The following is an 18,080-nucleotide window of genomic DNA, read 5'->3' as shown; positions in this document are numbered from 1 at the left end:
TGACAAATTCACCTGCTGAGTCACATTTAGCATCGTTTCCTCTTTGCTCTCGAGATGTACAATGGATTTGGGGGAAATACAAGGTTACAAGACCTGTTTTCTTTCAGAGAGGGAAGAAAATAAACACATGCCAGCCACCTTCAGCACAAGTGAGGTATCGTGGGTAGCAGGTGTGGAGACTGAGAGATTCTATAATTCTCCTAGGGTCACATGGCTAGAACCAGGGTTTAACTGAGGTCTCTGACCTTGTGTTCGGTGTTCTTTGCACGCCTCTAAAATGATGCTATCACAAACTCTGAAAAAATGTACTGCTCTCCCCTACTTGCATCAGCCCCTCTTTATAAACGCTGCTTTGGCAGATTTCCTTGTAGTAAATGGGTATCTGTGATGATGCTTTCTTCCACCTCTCTTATTTAATCTCCTTGGGAGGTCTGGGGTGTGATGTTTACCAAAGTTGAGAGGAGTAACACTCAGTTGTCTACAAGGAAAGCTGGCAGACCGAGACTTGGTACTTGTGTTGGATGTTAGGGTTGGAGTCTGGTTCCCCAAGTCTGCAGTGCCTGTTATTGTTATTAGGGTGCAATAGGGGGGATTTACACAATCCATGATGTCTGTCTTCGGGGGAGCTTATGTACAGTTGAGAGGGAGAATATTTACACCTGTGAAGATGAATTAACAATGAACTGAGATATACCAAAGGGAAGACCAGAGGTCCGGCAGCCAAGTGCCAGTATTGGGTCTCAAGCATTCGTGTGAAGTGTTGGTTTAAGGAACAGAGCTTCAGAAGAAGAGCTGACTGTGAAAATGATGTCAGGGAAGGTTTGGCAGTGGATGTGGGTCCCAGGTCTTACAAGATGGTGAGGCTTGGGTGGGTGTAAGGAGTGAGGGGTATGTGGGTTGGGTTGGGAGGGGGCTACTTTATTATGGAGGTTCTTACATATTGAGCTGAGGAGTTTCGGTTTGGCTCCCCAGGAAGATAATAAGGAGCCACGGTAGGTTCTTGAGCAGAGGGGTGGCTCAACGAAAGCAGTGTTTATTCTGCTGTGTGTGTATGTTAGGGGGTTAGATTGGCTCTGGGGTGAAGCCCTATAAACTTTTGTATTTAGGGTGCATGAAGCAAAAGCAGCGGTATTGCCAAGTTAAGGTCAATTTATATGTTGTAGGAACTTAAAAAGTTAAGGCCAATTCATATGTTGTAGGAACTTAAAAAACCTGAGTGCTACAAGAGCATCTTTTTCTGTGTCACTTTCTGGGAAAATGCAGACTTGGTGACTGAGGACTGGGAATTAGTGTGTTTACTTTTCACTATCTTGGCACCTGGGTGGCTCAGCTGGTTAAGCATCTGCCTGACCTGAGCAGATCCCTGGGTCCTGGGATTGAATCCCGCATCAAGTTCCCTGCTGGGCAGGGAGCCTGCTTCTCCCTCTTCCTCTGCCTACTTGTGCGTGCTCTCTCATTCTCTCTCTCTCTTCCCCCTCCCTCCGTCAAATAAATAAATAAAATCTTAGATTTTTCCCCTACTATCTGTACCTTCTTTAACTATTTGTGGTTGATGTAGGGACAGAGTGGGGATTATTATCCTATATCATTTTAGGTTGAGCCACATGAAATTTCCATTTATTTTTGCAGGTCAAAATGGACATACCAACAATTTCACATGATTCCATTTAATCAATTTTGTAAATTGTTGGAGATAAGTAGACACAGGCTGGTCTTTGGCTTTCTGGTTGGCTTGATGGGGGTAGGCACCAGGACACTGCTGCTTAGAGTTAGCCTAAATGCACACTGTGCTGTTGTCCTCAGGAGGTGAGGACTCTTGCTGGAGACTGAGACCCAAAGGTTGTGCTATATTCTTCCTCTCCCTAGTGATTGCTCTCTCTGCTTAAAGACCAGGCTTTCAGAGTCTCCTGATTTTATTCTCTCACTTTTAAAGATGAAAACTTTCCTCTGGACTAAGGATTTTTAAGGTGGGGAGGAGGAGGGCTTGCACCTTGCAGTTGTATTTTCCTAGTACTCCCCAGTAGTCTGAGGCAGACATTTGAATGAGTTTGTGATTGTCTGTGCAGTGGACTGAGCGTGCCTGATGGTGGTGGAACAGAGCTACTCTGTCTTCACATCCTTTGTGCCTGTGCCCTGGAATAGGGGCCACTCTGGTGGAGTCTCTCCTGGGTTTAGGGGTAGGGTGTTCCCAGTTTACTCTCCTAACCACCAGGAATCAGGGCTGGATCTGCGGTCAGGTCTGCTGAATCTGGCTGGGCACTGTAATCCCCAGAGTCTGACCCTCCCGCACCTAACTCTGGGTACCACAAGGCCAAGTCCTCTATCATCATACCCAAATCCATAGTTTCACTGTGACCTTGAGGCCACAGGTCCCATCACAACTCACCTCACTCATCCTTGGTCACCATTCAATGTGTGAGCACTACTAGTGTCTGTCCTGTTTTATGAGTATGCTTATACGGTTCCTTGGCATCCCGTGTTGGACCCCTCTCTGGGACCGTCCTGAACCCCCTTCCATTGCTAAATTCTTCCTGCAGCCCTAATGTATTCATCAAATCCTCTCTGGTCCTTCTCATTTTCCCCTGAAAAATTCCTCTCCTTTCCCTTCCTTGGAACAGCGAATTCTTTTCCATTGACTTAGCCTGACCAGTATAGCAGGTCCTACTCTGTGAGAAGTGCCACAAGGGAAACAAATGACAATACCAGTCCCCTTGTACACACACATTGGTAGGTCATCCTCCTTGTTATCCTTCCTTAACTGTCCCTGTGAGAAAACACAGACTAGTATTACTGCTGTAGATCTTTCTTTCTTTCAACTCTCTCAGACAAAAATGGAGGCAGATTAGAGATTATGAGAAGGAAAGGAATAACAGATGTCTGTAAATAGTTGAACTGTAAATGAGAGTGCTAAGCTCATAAATTTATGGCATGTGAGATCAGTAGCAGCCACTACTTGTCATCTAATCTGACACCTGTCTCTAGATGGAAATCATCTCAGAACAGATTGTATGTTATAATTAAAAAACAAAAAACATTCTGTGTAAATATGTTGGGCCAAATTGCGCATCCTGGCACAACTGGGGTTCTTGCTACGATTCAAATGCACATAAAAATAATTATCTTTAACCTCTTTTTAAAGGAAGCCTAAATGCAGATTCCTACAGGGAGGGTAGGACAGATGGATCCTGTGGGGGTTGCGGGGGTAACGTAAGTAATCTGCAGGCGACCCTCATGGTTTAACTTAGTGACACATTCTGTCATTTTCCTGTTTCTTGACCTGTACCGAAATGGAAATTGAATCACTTTTGCCTGAACTGCTTTATTCTGGCTGGGCACAGTTGATCAGGAAATACATCTTGTTTTATTCATTTATGCAGTTTATTAGGAAATACATTGATAATGAGTGAATTTTCATTATAAGAGTCCTGAACATTAATATGACCTTGGTTTCTTTCTTTCCTTTTTTTTTAAATATTGGGAAGACAAACCATTTGGAGAAGAAAGTTTCTGTACCTACAGTTAAAACTTCATTCAACTTCCTTTTGTTTTCTTTCTTTCTTTCTTTTTCTTCTTTTCTTTTTTTTTTTTTTTTGCAACCCACTCAGAAATACCTGCCATGTTATGCTGGTCCATGAGTTCTTCTGACGCCAAGTGAATTTTGCCTTACCAGTATATTACTAGCAAAATGATAATTATCATACAAAAGAGATATTGAGACTGTAAGGACAGTGTTGATAACTGCAATTACTGTGCCCTTACTGGATCCCATACATTCCTTGAAGTGAACTGTAATTATTTTCCCATTTGCTCTTCACAAAAGCCCTGGAAGGAAGGTGTTTTCATTCCTACTTCCTAAATGAAAAAAACAGAAACATGAGTAATTTGCCCACATTCACGCAAGTAGTCAGTGACCACGTCAGGATTCAAATCCAGATCTGTCTCAGAGTCTGTGGTCTTCACCTTTTCACATCATCACCTCACCTTGAATTGAAAGTCAAGCTTAGAAAACTCTTGGCAAAGAGGTGGGTGAGATTTGGGTTTTTAAAAAATTCCAGAATGTTCTGACCTCCTGTTGGTATTTCCTGAGTGGTAAAGCTTGGAACTTTTTTTTTTTTTTAAAGATTTTATTTATTTATTCATGAGAGATACAGAGAGAGAGGCAGAGACAAAGGCAGAGGGAGAAGCAGGCTCCTTGCAGGGAGCCCAATGCAGGACTCGATCCCAGGACCCCAGGATCACACCCTGAGCCAAAGGCAGATGCTCAACCACTGAGCCACTGAGGTGCCCCAAGCTTGGACCTTTTATCTCAGTTGTGTGTCCTTGAAAGATAGCTCACTTTGGGGTAGCAGAAGCTGCATTCCCAGGACTAGGCCTCACCTAGTGACTCCCAAGCTCCCAAGGTGTAGCCCATACTGGGGGCCCCTACAAGGCATGGAGGAGCCACTCAGGCACAATGTTGACTCAGTCCTGCATTCCCCATGTCTTACAGGGGAGACTGAGGATTAGACCCATGGTGCACAGGCTCCATGGTTTCAGGCAGATCCTCAAACATCACACTTATAAACCACAATAGAATCAGTGACCTTTAGTAAAGTTTTGGTGAAGCCTCTTTGAACCCATGACAACTGACACCATGTTGTCATTTTCTTCTTGCAGGACATCGAGGCCTATGTGACCATCCTCTAAAATCTTTAAGCTCGAGAATCACCGAGCGGAAGCTGCAGGGCACGTGGCTGCCTGCTGGCCGAGGGAATCTGGAGAAACCTCTCCTGGGGCCACGCGGCTCTGTTGTGCCTGTGTTCAGCCCCCAGAATGGCCTGCACTCGGTGCATGTTGAGAGTAGCACGCCGAAGCCCAGGGTGGTGACCGTGGTGAAGCTGGGTGGGCACCCGCTCCGGAAGATCACCCTGCTCCTCAACAGACGGTCCGTGCAGAACTTTGAGCAGCTCTTGGCGGACATCTCCGAGTCCTTGGGCTTTCCCAGATGGAAGAACGATCGTGTGAGAAAACTCTTTAACCTCAAGGGCAGGGAGATCAGGAGTGTCTCTGACTTCTTCAGGGAAGGGGATGCCTTCATAGCCATGGGCAAAGAACCGCTGACCCTGAAGAACATTCAGGTAGCTATGGAAGAACTGTACCCCAGCAAAGCCCGGGCCCTGACACTGACCCAGCACAGCCGAGCCCCCTCCCCAAGGCTGAGAAGCAGGCTTCATAGCAAGGCTCTGAGAGGGGGTCACCACTGTGGGGAGATGGAGGCTGCCAAGAGTTGTGGTGAGGCTGCCCTGTCCAAGGCGGCCATCAGACATCAGGAGGCCCCGGTGGAGCCAGGTCTGGGGGACAGGGCGAGGCCCCAGAAGAAGTGGGGTGGGGGCAAGTGGGAGTCTGAGCTGGGTGGCAGGCCACCCAGGGAAGCCACCCTGGAGAGACCTGCCAGTGGAGAGAAACACCTGGACGTGGAGATTGAAAGGACCTCGGGTGAAATCATCCGATGTGACAAGTGCAAGAGAGAAAGGGAGCTTCAGCAGGGCCTGCAGAGGGAGCGGCTGTCCCTGGGGCCCAGCGAGCTGGACCTGGGGAAGTGCCACCGGGACGCCGCCGCCGCCGCCGAGAAGCTGGGGAGGGCCCGGAGCTGCAGGCGGTCCCCCGAGGCCAACCCTGCGGCCGGGGAGGGAGGGTGGCAGGGCGAGGGCCCCAGGAGCAGCCCCAGGAACCCCACTCAGGAGCTGCGGAGGCCCGCGAGGAACCCCGACGCGGGGGACGAGGAGGACAGAGACCCCGAGGGTCAGGGAGGTCACGCCCCGGCGGCCAAGGCCAAGAGGGAGCAGGGGCAAGCCCCGCCGGCCCGGGAGGGGGCGCTGCGAGACGCCAGGAGGGAGGCCCGGGAGGCCCGGGAGGCCCCGAGCTCCTGCCGGAGCCGGCGGGGGGCCTGGCGGTCCCGGGGGCAGCCGGCCGAGCCCGCCGAGCGGGAGCAGGAGCGGGAGCGGGAGCGGGAGCGGGAGCAGGAGCAGGAGCAGGAGCGGGGCGCCGGCCCCGACCGCGACCCCGAGGGGAGGCCGCCCCCCCGCGGGGACAGGGAGCCTCGCGGCGCCCGGAGGCGGCGGCCCTTGGGCCTCGGGGCGGTGGCCACGGACGTGCACCGGCGCTACGAGGCGGGCCGCGTGCTGGGCGACGGCAACTTCGCGGTGGTCCGGCAGTGCCGGCACCGCCAGACGCGGCAGGCCTACGCCATGAAGATCATCGACAAGGCCAAGCTGCGGGGCAAGGAGGACATGGTGGACAGCGAGATCCTCATCACCCGCAGCCTGTCGCACCCCAACATCGTCCAGCTGCACGAGGTCTACGAGACCGAGGGCGAGGTCTACCTGATCCTGGAGTACGTGCGCGGCGGGGACCTCTTCGACGCCATCACCGAGAGCGTGCGGTTCGCCGAGCGCGAGGCGGCGCTCCTGCTGCTGGACCTGTGCCGCGCGCTGGCGCACCTGCACGACCAGGGCATCGTGCACCGGGACCTCAAGCCCGAGAACCTGCTGGTAAGCGCTGAGGCCCGCCGCGGGCGCCGCTCCAGGCGGTCAGCCCGCCCTCCCGCACTCCCGCCCGGCCTTCGCGCCCCTCCGCCGCGCCCCTCCCGACCGTGTCCAGACCGGGCTGGGCCCGAGCTCCGGAGGTGGGTCGGTGTCCATGCAGGTATTGGAAAGGAGACCTCCCGATGCGAGCGGAGCAGAAAACGCCTCTTCGTTCCCGGGAGACACGCGCGTTCGCCTGGACGGTGACCAGCGGACGTGATTCCTTGTGCCTTGGCCCATCCTCTGGCCTCGTGCCAGCGGCAGCCTCCCCTGTGGGCTCTGTCTCACCCTCCCACGGACCCCGCCCCCCCCCCCCCCCCCCACGGCCTTTGGCAGAGAACCTCTTGTCAAGGGTATTCAAAAGGCTCAGCCTTGCAGGGGCCCCTGGGTGAGGGGTGTAGGAGGCTGGCTCTGGAGTCACATAACCTGGCTTTCTTAGTTGCTTGCCGTAGGATACCTGTGTCACCTCTCTGGGCCTTTGTTTCCTCGTCTGTAAAAGAGAAATAGCAATAGTACTTGTCCGGCAGCGTCGAAGGAGGATGTCTGGGAGCTGGCCTGGCATTCACAGCTCAGCTGTGGCCTTTTCCTGGTAGACAGAAACAGTCTCACAGAACACCAACAGCAGATCAGGACACTCTGTGACCATGACGGATCAAGACAAAAGCAAGACCCCTTTATAATCACGTCCAAATGCAGATAAAACCAAGATTGTTCAGGGCACCTGGGTGGCTCAGTGGTTCAGCCTCTGCCTTTGGCTTGGGTCCTGATCCCAAGGTTCTGGGATAGAGTCCCACATCAGGCTCCCTGGGGGGAGCCTGCTTCTCCCTCTGCCTCTCTCTGTGTCTCTCATGAATAAATACATAAAAATATAAAACAAAAACAAAAACAAACTAAGATTGTCCAAACCACAAATATGGGCACACATCCCCTTTTGGCTACTATGAGTGACTGCCTCACTTCATTCCTCTTGCCTTCTTGGTAAGAGTTACTAAGACACCTAGTCTTAGAGTTACCCTCACTTTCTGACAGTATTTGGAGCAAAACCCTGTTTTCTTGAACCCTCCCCCCAAAATCACCTGACAACCCAAATCTTAAATTTTTTAAAAGATTTTTTTTTTAATTTATTCATTTGAGAAAGCAAGTGAATGAGAGCACAAGCAGTGGGGACAGTCAGAGGGAGAGGGAGAAGCAGACTCTCCACTGAGCAGGGAAGCCTGATACTGGGGCTCAATCCCAGGACTCCAGGATCATGACCTGAGCCGAAGGAAGCTGCTTAACCGACTGAGCCACCACCCCAGTGCCCCTCAAATCCTACAGTCCTTTGAACACTTCTTATTTGGATGCCCTGATCCCAGGGGTGTGCATTCTCTCATGTTGCAGTGAGTCAGTAAACCCAGTGTTTCTGAACTGCAGGTGTGTTCCTGGTGGTGTGTGTGAGGACCGCATGCTTCACACGGTCACCCTCTGGCACCTTTATCCCACTTTCTTCATAGCCCTGATCACCACCAGATTCATTCTCCATTTATTCTTCTGTTTTATTTGTCCTCTTACTGGAAAGACAGTTCTGCAATAGCAGGCACTTTGTTTTATTCAGACTTTACCCTGAAACCTAGAACAATTCTGTCATATGGTGGGTCTTCTTTAAATAGTAGTTGGATGAATGAATGAATTCAGATCATAGCAGGCTGCCTGCAAGACGGCAAACATGGCATCAGCGGTGGCCACCATCATTATTAGCACTTTAGAAATGATTCTGAAGTTAAGGTGGATATCACGAGCAGGAATCCAAAGCCAGATTTCTGCAGCTAGAGCAACAGTGAATGGGGAAGATGATCTCCAGGAGCCACATTTTCTTTTTCTTTTTGGCAGGGCTTTAGCTTGTTTTCTTAAATTTCATGCCTATAGACGCAGGTGGGGAATATTCATCTGTCTGTAAGCTGCTCCCACAAGCAAACAGAAATACCGAGTACATCAAAATTAATCTGGTGAAATGAGGTCTATGTTCACCACTATGTCGAGCAACCTTGTTTTTGCCCAAATTTGTAGAACTGAAGAAGCCATTTGCCTCGGTTCCTGAGAGGTCTGAATTATCATAAGACGTCTCCCTTTGAAAAAATTTCCTTTCTGCATTAGCTGAGTGTTCTCATCCTTTCTTCACCTGCTTTTTTATTGTTTCTGGCTTTTGGGTCCGAGCCCACGTGTTCTCCATGTGTGATGCACTGTGCACTGTTTGTTAGGGACACATTGGAATGAACCTTTGATATTTCAGTGAATTGTCTAACCAGAAGAGGTTCTGATTAGAGGCCTCGGTGGGTTCTCCTGAACTGAACATTTTGGGCATGTGCCTAAATAAAGCATTATAACGGTTATACAGGTTCTTAAGTATGTGGAATGAGATCATGTATCCTCTAGGATTGTTTTCTTTGGGGGACAGTCATCTAAGTTTGCATTTTCTCAACAAGGTCCCAGAATCAATAGGTTGAGCCTGTGTATCTCGGGCCGTAGAGGCTCTCACTGTGTTAAGGGACTTGTCAGCAGTTTTTATTTTTTTAATTTTTTTATTTTTTTTTCTTACCTTGTAAAAAGGTATATTTTTATTCTTTTTTTTTAAATTAATTTTTATTGGTGTTCAATTTACCAACATCCAGAAAAGCACCCAGTGCTCATCCCGTCAAGTGTCCACCTCAGTGCCCGTCACCCATTCCCCTCCAACACCCGCCCTCCTCCCCCCTTCCACCACCCCTAGTTCGTTTCCCCGAGTTAGGAGTCTTTATGTTCTGTCTCCCTTCCTGATATTTCCCACACATTTCTTCTCCCTTCCTTTATATTCCCTTTCACTATTTATATTCCCCAAATGAATGAGAACATACACTGCTTGTCCTTCTCCGATTGACTTATTTCACTCAGCATAATACCCTCCAGTTCCATCCACGTTGAAGCAAATGGTGGGTGTTTGTCGTTTCTAATTGCTGAGTAATATTCCATTGTATACATAAATCACATCTTCTTTATCCATTCATCTTTCGATGGACACCGAGGCTCCTTCCACAGTTTGGCTATTGTGGCCATTGCTGCTAGAAACATCGGGGTGCAGGTGTCCCGACGTTTCATTGCATCTGAATCTTTGGGGTAAATCCCCAACAGTGCAATTGCTGGGTCGTAGGGCAGGTCTATTTTTAACTCTTTGAGGAACCTCCACACAGTTTTCCAGAGTGGCTGCACCAGTTCACATTCCCACCAACAGTGCAAGAGGGTTCCCTTTTCTCCGCATCCTCTCCAACATTTGTTGTTTCCTGCCTTGTTAATGGAGAAAGCACCGGTTTAGATTTCATAGAGAAGTTTAGTTGAAGAATTAGGAAAACTGCAAGGAATATGTTTAGTATGGACAAGCTGACTCCCTTTGAGTGGGCATTTGACAACTCTGCATGGATTTGAATGTCAGTACATGTTTTTAGTGCCCTTAAGGGCACTGAAGTGTGTGTGCGTGTGTGCGCGTGTGTTCTGAGAGAGAGAGAGAAAGGCACAGCTGCAGAGGAGCTATAATTTTTCACCCTACATCTATGAGTTATATATTGGTGTTGATTATAACTTATATTTAGATCCTTTTCTCTTTTCTGATTTCAAAGAAAGCCTACTTTTTTTTTTTTTGAAATAAAACCTTTTTTTTTTTTTTGTGGTGGTAATGGCTCCTTTCAGAAGCTACAAAATGCGACATATTTGAGCCATCTTTTGTGAAATAGGTTAATATCTTTTTTGTCCCATGAATAGTTTGTCAGCTTGCATTTATCAAAAGGAACAGGTCTGTCACATTTATAAGCCACATTTGTCAGGAGTTCTGGGTAAGTAAAGTTCAACCTGTTATGTCAAAAGTCTAACTGCTCTTTAAGGTCAGTGTTTTTTGGCTTTTCAGACAGAGTTCTGGATAGTATTCGGTTTGGCAGTGGGCTCCATTGTCTGTGCTTAGAAGATTGGCATCTTTCAACTTGCTGGTCTGACAAACACCTCACAAATTTGCTTGGTCTTCTAAGACTTACTTTTCCTAAATGTCACCTTGGTGACCACTGCCCCTCAATTAATGTTCTTCTATGTCCTTCAGCAGATGGCCACTGTCTGTATTAAGACCTGACTTTGCTAAACTTAAGAAAGTGATTTCCCATTAGAACTAATTTCTGGTTACATGAGTGATTATAACTGTTGCTTCTTTTAGAGACTTTCTGAATGTGCTGAGAGCTCCTTATGAACATGGCAAGTTTATCATGTTATTTTAATCAACAGAATTATTCCTGTCTAATAATTGGGCCCCAGGGCACAATTTCAGGCCTATATTACTGAGTTTATCTATTTCTACTGATCACATTTCCTGATAAGATGCCAGTGCTCTTCTTCCCTTTGGGTTATTTCGACTCCTGAGATCTCGCAAAAGAAGTTTTAATTATGGGAATTTCCAGCTTGCAGAAATGTTAATTGCTTCTTCTGCCAGTATGTGCTCCCTTGGTGGAGCTGGAATGTGCTGTGTGGTAATGCCTGGGCCCTGGGAGGACAGGAGGGGACAGACAGGAGCTAGAGAGGTGAGGATGATGAGAGCAGCAGCCCGCACAGGGTGGGAAGTGGACATCACCAGGCTACATATGAGCAACAGCTTTACCTATAGCAAAAAAGGCTGAGCGAGTGGGTGGGGGAAAACACTGAAGAGAAGTCAGACAGGAGCAAGGTCATTTGAGACCATCTGTCCCAGAAGAAGGGGAAGAGAAGAGGCAGGTTCCTGCTCTGGAAACAGGCTGCAAGGAGGAGGATAGGCAGCAGTGAAGTGCTTGGAAAAGAGACTGTTGGAATCCAGGGGAAGTGGTGATGGCGAGCTGTGGAGACAGGTCACAGCTCATCAAGAATAACGGTTGTATTCTTTCTGGCCTCTCACAGGTTCTGGGAAGGGACAGACTTTTCTAGGTTTTTAACTGCTGAATGCAACTAGGACAGGGCAGTGACCAGCATCCCCAAGGGTGGTGAGGAAAAGCTGGAAGGCTAAAAAATGGCCAGGCGCACTCCTTGCCCATTCTTCCTTGAAAACAAACCTATCCAATAATTTTGTTCATTTTAATTCTCTAAGTTATTTTCTTCGCTTCTACTTGGATGTATAGGAAGGACTTAATGATTCATGCTGTGAGCGGTTCTGCGGTGCACTCTTCTCCCCGACCAGCATGACTTCTCTTTTTCCAGCTCCAGTTTCAATTTTCTTTCCCCTTAGCATCTAAGGCAGAGGTGTCCAGGTCCTCTCCTTGGCGGTCCAAGTATTCACGAATGTATTTATATACCAATTGCATTTGGTATATATTTAATTGCAATTACATTCTTTTTTTAAAAAAAATTTTTTTTAAATTTATTTATGATATGCCCAGAGAGAGAGAGAGAGAGAGAGAGGCAGAGGAAGAAGCAGGCTCCATGCAGGGAGCCCGATGTGGGATTCGATCCCGGGTCTCCAGGATCGCGCCCTGGGCCAAAGGCAGGCGCCAAACCGTTGCGCCACCCAGGGATCCCCCATGCAATTACATTCTTAATTGCAATTAAAAAGTTCATGACTATGAAGCATATCTTGTTGAGGTATGCTTAATAAAATCAAGAAATGGAGATTTCAGCAATAACATAAAGTCACTAAAGAAAAAGTGCATTGATAAAGCCTTTAGGTCATTGGTCAATATTGATCAAGTTTGTGAGAAGATAAGTTCATAAGGGATCATCTCAAGAACCCCAGGGTGAATTCTAGCAGGAGACATCAGAGTTACGATTTCAGGTTTATGTCAGTGAGAGTGGCTGTTGGTCTCCATTTCAACACTTTCCAGGAAAATAGAAAGCATCCATATAGTCCGTGAACCCACATATTGTTTAAGGCTTGACCACATAGCCAGAAGTTTCAGTGAATTTCGTAAAGTTTTCAAAATTCTGGATACTGGGTCATTTTGATAACTGAGGTTTTCTTCTGTTTATTCCTTTTGAAAGAGACACCTACAAGGGTGGATGTCTGATTACTCACTGTAGACAGTCTGCAGTAAATTATCAGCAACAGAGACCACGTTAAAGCATGATTCAGAAGGTTGTTGAATGTTGTTCAATCTCTTCTAAAATTGTGACTTCATTCCCCCAAAGAGTCCTGAAGCTCAGGTCCTTTATAAAGGTAAATAACTGCGATCTGCCTTTGTCCTCTTAATACTTGTGTTCATGTGCATTGCTGCTGCTCTAAGAGAATTATTTCTAGTGAGGCATTTGAGGATATAAGATTGTCTTAAAAATCGTTGTTTTCAAAATGCCCTTAATCTGAGGAAGCAAATTGGTAGATTCCTTCCACAACTGTCCAGGGTCGAAGATCTAGTTGTCTCATTGCATTAATAGGAAACCTCTCACTCTGTTTCAGCTTCTTCCAGATGTCCTACATGTTAAGGTTTATGTGAGGATATGGAGAAGAAGGATGGAAGGAAGAACGGAAAGATGGAAAGAAGGAAGAAAGATAGGTAGAAGGGGGAACACTCAGCCGTGGGTCTCATTTCTCCCACTCTCTCATGTATTCAACTTTGCCAACATGACTGTCCTGTTTTGATGGGCCTTCTGGCTAAGGACAGGAGAACTGGGCATTCTCTGTGGATGCGGATACATTGTTGATCCCTCCCCAACCTTTAGTTTCTAACTAGCATTTTGGGAAAGGAGACTTCATTGTTCTGCATTGAAACAAAACTCTTAAAATCCCTTTCAGTCAGTCAGAATATATGGAATTGGGTTAAAGGGTTATTTGTTTAAGAATCTCTTGTGGGCAGCAAACCCAGGCATTTGATCCCAGGTGCCTTTCCAAGATGGTAAATTTCCCCTATAGGAACCGTCTCTGATGTTTTGACCTCGTCAGATAGATCGCAGGGCACCACTGGAGGCCCATGAATAAGTAATGGTGACCATAACAACAATAATTCTGTTGGTAATAACTTTGGCTTTCCTGGGTAGGACCTTGACCTTGGGAATTTTGATAAATTACGTGCATGGCCATATTGTGGTGGGCTTGGTGTTTTATGTCAGCTCATTGTCTTTCTGGGAAGGAGTTGGAAACAGAAATATAAAAATGTGTGCCTGTGGAGATGCTGCCTGTATGTTTGCATCTAGGGGAGTGGGATGTATTGTAAGGGGTGAGGAGAGGATTAGGAGAGGGAGAGGACACCCTTACTGGGAGGGGACCCCCTTAAGGACCATTGTTATAGCTGAGCTACCTTCCAGCTGCAGTGGAAGGTGACTAACAGTGGGGTAAATCAGCACTTCTCAAACCACCATATGTGCAGGAGTCACGGGATCTTAGAAGATGCAGATGCTGATTTAGTGGGTGTGGGAGGGGCCTGAGAGGCTGCATTTGTAATAAGCTCCCAGGTGGTGTTGATGATCTGCAGAGTAAACCTGGAGCAAGTGCTCAAACAGTCCAGACATCCAGTTGTGTCACATGACAGGAAGCCTGGAGCATCTAGTTGTGTCACGTGACAAGAAGCCTGGAGACAGGTGGTCACAGGGATGGTTAATGGAGCAGGTCAAAGATCTCAAGGCAGTGTTTGCCAATTCCCAGTTTTGCCAGGGCCCCCAAATATTTACCACTCTCCAAGGATTACATCAATGGCAGGAAAAAGAGGAGGTTGACTCTTCCTAGTGTTCTCCATTTTTCAAATGTAGGAAAATCTGGCTCAGGAGCTCCTCAGCACACCTCCTGTTCTCTCTCATTGGCCAGGATGGGTCAGGCGGCCTCCCTTGGGAAAGGGGACTGAATGGTCACAGGGATCGACTTTGCCCAGACTTGACTGGCATCCCGGCTGGGCCTGCCTTTCGTGATGCAAGTTGCCCTGTGGCCGGATGGTGTCTGGGTTCTGCTGGCAAGCAGTGAACTCATGGGAAGGTATGGGCAGTGGCTGCCATACAACTCAAAGTGGGTCTGAGAACCTGCTGTGCTGGATGGTGCACCTACCCTGTGCTTCTCTGCCTCTGGCTCTACAGACTTCTGTGTCTTATAGGGCCGGCAGGACAGGTAGGGAGGTGATGCCCGAGCCATGTGCGGGCCTGATGGTTGGGCCCTGCTGGCCTGTTTATTTTCATGTGCCAGCCCATTAGGAAAGGTGCTTTATGTGTTTATGTGCCAGATGGCCTTGTGGTTAGTAAGGTTTTTGGCCACTATACTTTTCCACTCTGTTGCTTCTACTTTGGCCTGTATGTTGGCCTCACCGTGGCCTCTTAACCAGGCACAGTGGATGGGGCATGAGTAGCTTTCAAAATACACAATTTCCTAGAATAGGACACTTTTAAGGTGTTCACTTGTGCTTTCTCTTGGGGACTTGGCCTGGTTATCAGGCCTTTTGGTACCCTTCCTTTTAAGGAAGTTTTGGGTGAGGAAATAGAAGCCGCTAGCTGTTTCTTGAGGTCACTGAAGACTGTATTCCTGGAGAGGGTGTTCAGAGGGGCCCATCCCTCAGCATAGGGCCTGGTCAGGGCCATTTCTGGGGTGGCCCTTGCCACGTCCTCATTCTTCTCCCCATCTCCATTGTGGGGTCACAGGGATACTTCTGAATCCTCTTGCAGGGAATCTGGGGGACTGCTTGTTGTAGGGCAAATCTGGGAGACTACAGCTTTCAGGAAGCTGTAGATAACACGTGCCCGCCAGGTGTCTGTAATTTTTCTGGATCTCTTGGGGGCCCCCAGCTTCATAGAAAAAGTTGGACCTCCTTATCCTATGGGACAAAACATCTCTCAAATGCTTTCTCTTCCTCTTGGCCTGCTTTTGTTTACCCTGCCCTGGTGGGGAGATAGCAACCCCCTTATTCTGCACACAGACCTCCAGTCCTCTTGCTCTGATGCCTGCTGTCTCCTCGTCCAGCTGTGGCTGCCTCTGGGATAGCCAAGCCCTCCGAGCTTGGCTTCCATGTGCGTGGGGCTGGAGTCTCTGATAGGGAAAGAGAAGGGTCCCCTCCCTGTACCTTGCTGTAGGGAGGCTTATTCTAGGGCTGGGCTGAGAATGACCTTCTGGTTTCAGGCACCCTCTTCCCCTGCTTTATCTGTTTTCAAATTTAGACTTGATGTGTCTGTTTGTCTCTTACCTGTGGATCAGTCCTCACTCACATTCACTGGCCTGGGGGGTGGGGAGCGAGTGAAAGCTGTTTAGCTTTAGGTACTTAGGTGTGGCTGCAAAATGGTAATGCTTCTTGTAGAATTTGACGTCAAAGTTTGGTTTTCAGAAATGTCAAGGACTCAAGGTGGTGAAGAATAGAATGGGGGAGACTGAAAGAATCCTCACTTCCCTTTACTTAAGTAATTAAAGGGACCGGATTATAACCTTGCTAGGGAACACGGTGCTCGCCATAGATGCAGCGCTGCTCTAGACCCTTCACTCCTGCTGCCTGCTGTATATACCTGCTGCAGTAAATGCGCTCACCTCCCTTTACAAGAGAGGAAACTAAGGCCCAGAGAAGTTGAGTAACTTGCTCAGAGTCACACAGCAAATGAGGAGAAGTGGGATTTGAATCCAGGCCCATCCAAGCTCCTGGGCACTCTACTAGACGGCTGCCTGGCTGGTCTTAACTTTTTTTTCTGTCCCTAACTGCTAAGGCTGAGATGAAAGAGATCCTTTATTGCTGCATGGTTTCAAATCCTGGTAGGTTGTAGCATAACAGAAAGTTAGGTCTGCGTGGGAAGTCTAGAGACCTCTCCCTATTGTGGGTGATAAAGTATTCTCAGAAAAAGTCAAGATGGAGGTCATCTGGCTCTTCTAGTATAAGCAGAGCTAGAACAAAGGTCCAGGTAATTTCAGTCTGACTTCTGAGCTCTTTTGCAAGGTACAGGTTGACAGTTCAGTTGCTTGACTTTGGATTCAATGATTTCCTCAGAAGGTCTGATGCGGAATGTGGACTCTGGTCCTTTGGGAGTGGGGGAACCGGATGAGTTCCAGTATCAGGGAGACTGAGAAGCTGGTGAGGAGGAGCACACTCTTTGGGTTTCTACACAGAGAGATAGGAAAGTATGGAAACCACACGTTAGTCCAAGCATTGGCTTGGAAGCATTCTGCTAGTTACCTCAATTGTCTCTTTTACCAGGGGGTAATCACTTTAGTCTGGACCTCATGATTGTGGCTCTATTTCTATTGTTCTATAGCAGGATTCTCAACTGTGGCACTATTGGCATTTGGGCAGGATGACTCTGCTGTGGGGCCTGTCCTGAACATCTACCCACGAGATGCCACTAGTACCCGAGTTGTGATAACCAAAAATGTCTCCGGATACTGTCCGGTATCTCTGGGGTGGTGGTGGTAGACTGTCCCTGCTGGAGAATCACTACCTATATTTGTTGCACTGCCACAGTGACGATTTGCTCTGTGCTCTCCCCTGATTAGAGCCCACCACCCATTAGAGCACCCGCAAACTTCGTCATGTAACTTTAGCACTTAGCACATAGAATAGTTGGTCACACCTCAAACTCAGGATGTCGAAGCTGAGTTTCACACGGAACCTGTGCCTCTCCCAGACTTCTCCAACCCAGCTCACTGCTCCATCATCACCTACACTGATGTGCTATCGCCCAACTAAGAAAACAAACCTCGTTTTCTCCACGTCCCCCTTCAGCTAGTACCCCACATTTATGAACTACACATATATGCACACTCTGAAAGAGGTATCTGTATGCATTGTTTGCAGTTTCCCAACTTCCATCCCATCCCGAACTTCAACAGGGCTCTCATCCCCATACTGTGCTGTCACAAAGATGGGGCTGCCACTGGTCCAGCTCCTTGTGGCAGGGGCCTGAGTCACCCTGGAGCCCCTGTCCTCACCCATTCGAGACTTCCCTTTGCCCTTAGGATGACTTCTCTCCACTTCCACTCCACCACCCAAGACCAAGCCACCATCATCTCCTGCTCGGACTGTGGCAGTGGCCTCCTCACTGGTCCTCCCTCCTCCTCTAAATGCCATCTTCCTCACAGGAGCCTGAGTGATCCTCCAAATGTAAATGGGACCTCAGAGCAATCACTGGCTTTCTGCCATACTGAGAATAAAAGCCAAATTCATTTCCCTGGCCTCCAAGGTGCTGCATGATGTGGCCTCTGGCCTCTTCTCAGAGCTCCACTCCAGCCACTTACCACCTCATTCACTCCACTCCTGCATCTACTTGCTGTTCCTACATTGGACCAAACATGTCCCTGGACCTTGGCACTTGCTATTTCCTCCACCTGAAAAGCTTTCTCCTCAGATTTGAATATGGGTCACCCTTGACTTTTTTCAAGTATTACTTTCTCAGTGAATCCTGCCTTAACTACCCCATTTAAAATAGCAACTCCTGCCAACTGTCAATTCTAGCACTGTCCAGTAGAACTTTCTGTGATGGTGGAAATGTCCTATCCCTGAACTGCCCAGTACAATAGCCACTACAAGATCAACACTTAAAATATACCTTGGGTGTCTGAGGAACTGAATTTTAAATTTTATTTAAAATAAATAGCCGCATGTGGTTATTGTAAACTATACC

At 48.0% G+C, this 18,080-nt stretch overlaps 1 protein-coding gene across 1 annotated transcript in view; it reads left to right on the top strand.

Moving 5' to 3' along the window:
* Positions 1 to 18,080, top strand: part of DCLK3 (doublecortin like kinase 3) — a 56,601-nt gene that overhangs the window by 18,325 nt on the left and 20,196 nt on the right. The window contains exon 2 of the mRNA XM_072726404.1: positions 4,657 to 6,530. Coding sequence (XP_072582505.1) covers positions 4,657 to 6,530 — 1,874 coding nt within the window. The remainder of the gene's footprint in view (positions 1 to 4,656; positions 6,531 to 18,080) is intronic.

Source organism: Vulpes vulpes, chromosome 11 (assembly GCF_048418805.1).
Source record: "Vulpes vulpes isolate BD-2025 chromosome 11, VulVul3, whole genome shotgun sequence".
NCBI classification, from domain to species: Eukaryota; Metazoa; Chordata; class Mammalia; order Carnivora; family Canidae; genus Vulpes; species Vulpes vulpes.
Note: the sequence above shows the minus strand (reverse complement) of the source record. Positions and strands in the feature narration are given on the sequence as shown.